This window comes from Physeter macrocephalus, chromosome 5 (assembly GCF_002837175.3).
Source record: "Physeter macrocephalus isolate SW-GA chromosome 5, ASM283717v5, whole genome shotgun sequence".
NCBI classification, from domain to species: domain Eukaryota; kingdom Metazoa; phylum Chordata; class Mammalia; order Artiodactyla; family Physeteridae; genus Physeter; species Physeter macrocephalus.
The window spans coordinates 33,182,500-33,191,774 of record NC_041218.1 but is presented as its reverse complement, the minus strand read 5'-3'; the positions used below and the strand labels follow the sequence as shown (position 1 = coordinate 33,191,774).

At 36.6% G+C, this 9,275-nt stretch overlaps 1 protein-coding gene across 1 annotated transcript in view; it reads right to left on the bottom strand.

Annotated features, from left to right (window-relative positions):
• The window catches only part of ASZ1 (ankyrin repeat, SAM and basic leucine zipper domain containing 1), an 84,050-nt gene extending 74,991 nt beyond the window's left edge, over positions 1-9,059 (bottom strand). The window contains exons 1-4 of the mRNA XM_007114398.2: positions 8,933-9,059; positions 8,452-8,551; positions 2,329-2,451; positions 189-300 (exon numbers count right to left, since the gene is read on the bottom strand). Coding sequence (XP_007114460.1) covers positions 189-300; positions 2,329-2,451; positions 8,452-8,551; positions 8,933-9,037 — 440 coding nt within the window. The 5' untranslated portion in view covers positions 9,038-9,059. The remainder of the gene's footprint in view (positions 1-188; positions 301-2,328; positions 2,452-8,451; positions 8,552-8,932) is intronic.
• Positions 9,060-9,275: the final 216 nt, after the last annotated feature.

Here is a 9,275-nt window from a genome sequence, read left to right as displayed (position 1 = left end):
GCTGGGCCTGCGCGTCCGGAGCCTGTGCTCTGCAACGGGAGAGGCCACAACAGTGAGAGGCCCACGTACCGCAAAAAAAAAAAAAAAAAAAAAAATCATGCTGTCAAGTGTTTAACATAATCAAACAAAAGGCTGATAATCAAAGAAAAGTATCTTCATCATTTTTGAACAAATAGTAAGGTTCTTACCTACAAGCAACATTTGGATCAGCATTTCTTGAAAGCAGTAGCTCTACACACTTCAAGATCTGTTCCTCTGAGCCACGAGCAGAACATGCAGTTATCAAAATAGTTTGCTTATCTATAGTGAAAGGAAAGGTGAGGAAAACCCCACACACATCAGAAAGTGTATCTAATTAACTTCTTTTATCATTCAAAAGATTCTAAATATTTATTGCATTCTTAAAATTCTATAACCTATTTCCAAATCTCTTGTTCTTAGCAGATAACTTTGTATTCCTTCACCAAAAAATGAGCTCAGGGATGAACTACCAATTTCCAAAGTATATCTACAATTCATTTACTAATTTCCTTTCCCTATTCTCATTTCTTCAAGAGAATAGGAAAGTGGTTCAGAGCATGGGCTCTGTGCAGATTTACTGCCTGGAGTTGAATAGTTTTTGGTTGATTAAAGTATGCCTTGAACACATGGTTAAAAAACAATGATTGATATTCTCTGATTTCACTTCTTTAGCTCTCACTCATTTGACCACTCACTGAAATCTGGCTTATACCCAAACCATCCTACTGAAGATGTCCTAACTGCTACCTGTATTGGTTTCTTTTTAGTCCTTTTCTACTTGATCTCTCTTAGCCCATCCCATTTCCTAAAACTCTTCTTCCCTTGGCTCCTATGGCATCAGTGGAGATCAGGGTAAATTTAAAACCCAAACAAAACAGAAAACAATTCTCAAGTAAGAATTGGGGAATTAAAAACAGGTCATGCCAGCCATGGTTTACATTTGTGGTTCAATATTGACCAAATATAGAAATATAGATTCTGGTCCCAGTTCTGTCACTGATAAACTGTGATTCCAGTGATATCTTAGTAGACCTAACTTACATATAAGAAGCTAAAGCCTGCCCTCTACCTGAGGGGGCCTGTGGGATACATAAAATAATTTATGTGAACATGCTGGGCAAAATATAAAGTGTTTTATAACTGAAAGGTATTCCTCTTATTACAAGAAGCAGAGAAAGAAAACTATTAATCAGTTTTTTGAGCACATTTTATACACTTTCAAAAATCTCGTTTCTAAGTATAGCTTTCATTGGGAGATTTTTTTTTTTTCTTTTTAGGCCACGTCATGTGGCATGTGGGATCTTAGTTCCCTGACCAGGGATCGAACCTGTGCCCCCTGCATTGGGACAGCAGTCTTAACCACTGGACCACCAGGGAAGTCCCTGGGTGATATTTTTCTTTTTTCCCCCTGGGTGATATTTTTAAATGACATAATAAGAAAAACCTCCCACAGCAGCAGATTAAACATAAAATTGTAAATAAGACAAGAATTTATATAAAATATATAAATGAGAAAAAATAGAAATGATTTTACAAATATCTAATGTACTACAAAATTAATATGAAAATTAATTCTAAAATGAAACCTATACCTGAATTACAAAATGAATTGTCTATTGGAAACATGTAAAAAATAATCAGTAATTCAATATAATAATTAAATAGCATTTGCACATATACTCTTATTCTTCAAAAGCAATCAAAGCACTACTGACAAAGACAGAAGCAAATGGATTTAATAAATTATTTTTGAAACAACTTTATGTGATATAATTCAGTTGAGTTATAAATTCCAAAGACTGATTTTCAAGCAATTTTCCACTAAATTATCAGCTTTTCAGTGTTTTCTTTCAATGCATTTTACCTTAAAAATAACCAAAACTCTCTAGCATAGAAGTTAAAGGTATATAGTAAGAACACAACCATTTATAACGATAATATAAATGGAATCTACCTCTTTGGATAGAAGGTTTTTCAAAATATCTATGGTTTCTAATTTGGTTTTTTATGTTGTTTATATAATACAACTAATAGGAAGATTTTTTTAAAAAACTAATTTTTTTCACTTTGCATAATAGCTGCTTGGGAATCAAGAAAATCACCGTAAAAATAATCAGATAATTTACCTCAATTATCTTAACCTTATTATGATTATTTTCAAGAGCAAAGGTTTATTTTAAAGTGAATATATGAAAACAGAGCATGGAAAGTATATATCACCACCCCCAAACAGAATATAATTAGGCTTCTAAACAGAGAAATATACAAAGTACATTTTCACATATTTAAATATTTAAAATATCTTACCCTTATCAAAGCTTGCATTAGCACCTCTGTCCAAAAGAACCTGAAGCAGCGCTACATTGGAAACACTGGCAGCATACATAAGGGGAGTCCACCCATAGCGAAAGCTGAACTCTACACTGATGCCTGTCAATATAAAGACAAGATTTTAAAACCTCCCCCACCAAAAAAAAAATCACTGTCACCTTAATATGTTTAAAGTACTTCACATAGTGACATACACTGTGTACTTTATAATGGAAGGGAATTTCTTGGTAGTAATGGCTTCAGAAAAATAGAAAATAATTATATATGAACTTTGATAAAAAAGTTAACTTCAGTTTCACTATAGTTCACTTCAGTTTCACTATTTTCCAAGAGACTGAATCTGTCAAATGTTTTTTCATATAATATTTATATTAGAACAGGTTTTTACATGCTGCCTTTTTCTCTCTAGGGCAGTTGGAAAAAGTTTCACAGATAAAAAATGTCTTTTTAGTTAGAATATTATCACACATCTCTATGGTGGCAAACACCAAATATATTCCTTATTAAAACTCCTTTATTGGGCTTCCCTGGTGGCGCAGTGGTTGAGAGTCCGCCTGCCGATGCAGGGGACACGGGTTCGTGCCCCGGTCCGGGAAGATCCCACATGCCGTGGAGCGGCTGGGCCCGTGAGCCATGGCCGCTGAGCCTGCGCGTCCGGAGCCTGTGCTCCGCAACGGGAGAGGCCACAACAGTGAGAGGCCCGCGTACCGCAAACAAACAAACAAAAAAAACTCCTTTACCTTCCTTCCCAAAGCAAAATTTAACCACGGGTTACTGGCCAAACATAAGGTTCAAAAGGTAGGTTAGGGTTAAGAAATGTAGACTATACTTTGTGATCCAGGGATTTACATCATTATATTCGTATTATAAAGAAAATGTAGGTACCTGCTGAGAGTGGGATAGGAGGCAGGGAGAACCGGTTATGAGGCTGGAAGTCCATGCAAAAGTCAGAGCAAGGGCAGCAGAGAAAAGGAAGAAGAAATACAAAGGACATTTCAAAGGCAGGGTTATTGGAATTTAAAATTACTTTGAGGAAGAGGAGTGTTGGAAAAGAACAAATAGAAAATAACTATCAATTTCTGCTTTGGACAAATGAATGAAACAGTGAGCCAGAATAAGGAGACGCACAGAAGAGATATCAGGCCTGAGGAGCAGGATAAAGTTTTAAATAGCCACCATCCAGAATGAGACAGGAAGGGATGGATAGTAACTGTTAAGAAACGATGAGAGCCAGCTGACCTTAAAATCCTCAAATCAATCATTAATAGTACAAATCCCTGAAGTCATCTGATTTTTCCCGATAGCACTGATTGGTTTAGTCACATAAAAAAGAAAAACAAAATGGTTGAACTAATCTAGATTTGGATCTAAGACTGGGGAGGAGCATAGACGATATGATACAAGGACAAGATTATAAAAAGGCAGTAAACATAACCCATTAAATTTATGTAAAGCCTTTGCTATAAAGAGATCAAGATATAAGTGGCAAAATCTCTCTTCAACCTAAAAAATATCTGCTAGTCTTAAGAAAAGAAAAAAAAAAAAGAACGTTTTTCTGTTTCAAAGGAAGGAAAACTTGTATGTGAAAACCACTGAATATAGGCTTCCTTTAATACCTTATAATTTACAGGTTGTAGTCTCTGGCTCTAAATTGTTCCATCTGCAAAGATGAAGGTCATATCACTGAAGGAATGCAAACTTGTTAGGGAGAACTCACTTTTTTTCTGTAGGAACACTAAGTTACTGAAAGACTATATTTGTCAAATTCTCAACTGTCTAACTTTAATTGAGATAAGGTGCATGATAATTCCTAGGAGAAAGACAACAGAAAACTGTCTTAGTACATATATATACTGCTGACCCAACTTGTCTTCTCTAACAAATTTTCCTCTTTAAATTGCTGCAACTGAAAGCATATGAATGAGATCAGAGAAAAGATCATTTTGTTTTCTCATTATTCTTTCCTTATTGACCTTACTGCTCAAACTGTGACAGCAAACGTAAAAAGGAAAAGATGTGAAGATAAAGCTAAGCAAATGTGGCATTTTAGTATAAAAATTCTTAATAATCATCACCTCTAAGCTCAAAAAAGTAAATTATTAAGCACATCTTATGTTCTAAGCATACTGCAAAAAAGATAAGTTTAAAAGGATTGACACAATATATTTTTATAGCTCAAAAACATTCAAAATAACACTAAATTGTTTGGGGGTATATACACATATAGTAAAAGTATAAAGACGTACATAGGAATAATAAATACCAACTATAGGAGAGTGGTGATCTCCAGGGGGAAAAAGATAAGTCGCCATACATTTTTTGAATGTCTAAAATATTTAATAATTTAAAGAGAACTGAAAATGTTAGTGCATAGCAGAAGAACAAAAACCAAAGACTGCTAAAAATGGCTGACTCAAAAGGAGGTTTCATTTTTTTTTTATTAAACTTCCAACTGGTGCAGGAATATGTATGGCTTTGAAAGGCAAAAAAGTAAAAATATTTTTTAAAGTGTTAAATAATGACATCTGGAAGGAAATCAGGAAATACTAAAACAAGAGTTATGTGTGAAAATGAGACTTCAGGGGTAATACGGGTGAAAGTGGGGACAAAGGTGTTTCTCTACTTATACCTATTTGTTATTGTTTTTTTAAAAGGAAGTTAAAATTTTTTTGTAATTAAAGACAAATTTTAAAAGGCTGACGAAATACTTTACCAGTAGGCTCTTTTCAAGTCCTTTGAAGAGCCTCCAACACTTCATTGCACCTAGTCCCATTACTCCCAAGGCAAACTCGCTTTGGGCCCGTGAGCCATGGCCGCTGAGCCTGCGCGTCCGGAGCCTGTGCTCCGCAACGGGAGAGGCCACAACAGTGAGAGGCCCGCGTACCGCAAACAAACAAACAAAAAAAACTCCTTTACCTTCCTTCCCAAAGCAAAATTTAACCACGGGTTACTGGCCAAACATAAGGTTCAAAAGGTAGGTTAGGGTTAAGAAATGTAGACTATACTTTGTGATCCAGGGATTTACATCATTATATTCGTATTATAAAGAAAATGTAGGTACCTGCTGAGAGTGGGATAGGAGGCAGGGAGAACCGGTTATGAGGCTGGAAGTCCATGCAAAAGTCAGAGCAAGGGCAGCAGAGAAAAGGAAGAAGAAATACAAAGGACATTTCAAAGGCAGGGTTATTGGAATTTAAAATTACTTTGAGGAAGAGGAGTGTTGGAAAAGAACAAATAGAAAATAACTATCAATTTCTGCTTTGGACAAATGAATGAAACAGTGAGCCAGAATAAGGAGACGCACAGAAGAGATATCAGGCCTGAGGAGCAGGATAAAGTTTTAAATAGCCACCATCCAGAATGAGACAGGAAGGGATGGATAGTAACTGTTAAGAAACGATGAGAGCCAGCTGACCTTAAAATCCTCAAATCAATCATTAATAGTACAAATCCCTGAAGTCATCTGATTTTTCCCGATAGCACTGATTGGTTTAGTCACATAAAAAAGAAAAACAAAATGGTTGAACTAATCTAGATTTGGATCTAAGACTGGGGAGGAGCATAGACGATATGATACAAGGACAAGATTATAAAAAGGCAGTAAACATAACCCATTAAATTTATGTAAAGCCTTTGCTATAAAGAGATCAAGATATAAGTGGCAAACTCTCTCTTCAACCTAAAAAATATCTGCTAGTCTTAAGAAAAGAAAAAAAAAAAGAACGTTTTTCTGTTTCAAAGAAGGAAAACTTGTATGTGAAAACCACTGAATATAGGCTTCCTTTAATACCTTATAATTTACAGGTTGTAGTCTCTGGCTCTAAATTGTTCCATCTGCAAAGATGAAGGTCATATCACTGAAGGAATGCAAACTTGTTAGGGAGAACTCACTTTTTTTCTGTAGGAACACTAAGTTACTGAAAGACTATATTTGTCAAATTCTCAACTGTCTAACTTTAATTGAGATAAGGTGCATGATAATTCCTAGGAGAAAAACAACAGAAAACTGTCTTAGTACATATATATACTGCTGACCCAACTTGTCTTCTCTAACAAATTTTCCTCTTTAAATTGCTGCAACTGAAAGCATATGAATGAGATCAGAGAAAAGATCATTTTGTTTTCTCATTATTCTTTCCTTATTGACCTTACTGCTCAAACTGTGACAGCAAACGTAAAAAGGAAAAGATGTGAAGATAAAGCTAAGCAAATGTGGCATTTTAGTATAAAAATTCTTAATAATCATCACCTCTAAGCTCAAAAAAGTAAATTATTAAGCACATCTTATGTTCTAAGCATACTGCAAAAAAGATAAGTTTAAAAGGATTGACACAATATATTTTTATAGCTCAAAAACATTCAAAATAACACTAAATTGTTTGGGGGTATATACACATATAGTAAAAGTATAAAGACGTACATAGGAATAATAAATACCAACTATAGGAGAGTGGTGATCTCCAGGGGGAAAAAGATAAGTCGCCATACATTTTTTGAATGTCTAAAATATTTAATAATTTAAAGAGAACTGAAAATGTTAGTGCATAGCAGAAGAACAAAAACCAAAGACTGCTAAAAATGGCTGACTCAAAAGGAGGTTTCATTTTTTTTTTATTAAACTTCCAACTGGTGCAGGAATATGTATGGCTTTGAAAGGCAAAAAAGTAAAAATATTTTTTAAAGTGTTAAATAATGACATCTGGAAGGAAATCAGGAAATACTAAAACAAGAGTTATGTGTGAAAATGAGACTTCAGGGGTAATACGGGTGAAAGTGGGGACAAAGGTGTTTCTCTACTTATACCTATTTGTTATTGTTTTTTTAAAAGGAAGTTAAAATTTTTTTGTAATTAAAGACAAATTTTAAAAGGCTGACGAAATACTTTACCAGTAGGCTCTTTTCAAGTCCTTTGAAGAGCCTCCAACACTTCATTGCACCTAGTCCCACTACTCCCAAGGCAAACTCGCTTTTCTAAAACAAATTTCTGCCTATTCCATCCCATCCAACACTATGCACACTCCTGCATGTGTTCATATCCTAGTATTAGGTCTCTTTCAATTATTCCAATTTGATTCAATTTAATTTTTTAATTACAAATTCAAGTTCCATTGTCCACAAAGTCACACGATCCTTCTTACTTGTTACAACAGCTAATATTTATATAATGCCTATATGTTCTAAGACCCGTATATAGTCTCTCATTTTAATCCCCCCCACCAAAAAAAAAACCCTTTGATACAATGCATCCCGGTTTTTAAAAGGGGGTAATTGAAGTTTAGGAAGTTTCCTAAGTTGGTCAAGATTACACAGCCATCAAGTGGCAGGGCTAATAATCAAACCCAGAACTGTACTTTTTCCAAAATGATTTACTTTCCACTAAACCATGCATCTCTAGCATAGAAGAAAAACATTTTGCTATATACAATTTTGTATGTGAATGTTTTGTATTTACAGGTAGACAGTAGATGCTTGTTACTCCTTTGATAATTTCAGTCATTATCAACAACTCACATTTCCATGTCAAGGTAATTTTTAAAAATAATATTTAATTTAATACACAGAAAAATGTCATGGGACCCAAGACAGAATTATAACGTTTTTATAAAGAAATAGATGCGCTCTGGAAGTTCAAATGACTTTCCCAAGGAAGCACACTGAGTAGGCGATAGGCTGGAAGAGGTATCCAGATAGATTCCTACTTCATTCTCATTCACACACTGACACAATCAACACAGGCAAAGAACATAACTAAAATGTACATAACTAGAAACAATTCTTGAGAAACACATAATCATAATTATAGACAAGTAAATGCTGAGCAAAGTAAGTAAGGATTATCAAAGTGGGGTAGGATTAGTCAGACTAGACCTTTTGAAGGAGGTGGAAGAACTGATGGATGGTGTTAGTGTGGCATTCCAAATTTGTCTTAGAGGAAGAAAGTAAGTCAGAGAGAACTGAGTCAAGTAAGACATGTAGGACACTTGAGATACTAACATTCACTGTGCTTCCATTAGAAAAAACAACTCAAACCTTTTAAAATAAGGAATCCTTGTGAACTGAGACAACTGTGTTAGGTTGAAACTATCCCTTAATTCTCACCAGAATCCAGGAGCTCCTCGACCAATGAAACATCTCCTGTGGTCAAAGCTTTCTTAAATGTTTCGTGCTGTTCTTCAATGGGTAACGGTCCTTTTAATTTCTAAAAAAGCAGAAAGTTAAAAAATTTTCCTGTTACACATACTTTCATTTCCACTGCATCGGGAAACAATAATGATCGGGTTTTGGTACATCTTTTTTTGGGGGGTGGGGGTGGGGGGAGGCAACATCCAAAGTTTGTGACTAACTCATAACTAAAATTATTTTGGGGTTATGATGGGTCCAAACCTAAGTAAAGAGCTACAAGGACAACCTAAAGAAGCGCATTTGATGGAAAGCACAGTAGGGAAACTGCGAATGGTTTGGAGTCCAAAAGCCTGTATTTACACTGGAAAAAAAGTTAAGGAAACACAGGCGAGGAACTGAGAGGTTTCATGGCGAGGGAAGGCCGATCCAGGTGCGGCCAAGACAAGTCCTTTGCTACCTGAGCTGCCCGGTCGAGATACCCAATCTCCCAGCCGTCATCCTCGCTCTCGCTACTCTCGCCTCCACCGGCCACTGCCAGACCGCGCAGGGGGCCTGCAGCCATGCCCGCCGGCCAGGTCCCTACAAAACCGGCCGCACGCACGCACGCACGCACGCACGCACGCACGCACGCCCGCCCGCCTGCTCCCTCTGCGCCTGCGCACCGGGGAGCGCGTAAGGCTGCGCGGGAAGGCTGTGAGGGCAAGCGCGACGCGCTAGCGTTGGAGCCTTGGGCCCTCGGGCGCAGGCGCGTGAGCGCGCGCAGCGCCCCGGGTCCTCTCCCGCCAGTCGTTAAGGCCTTG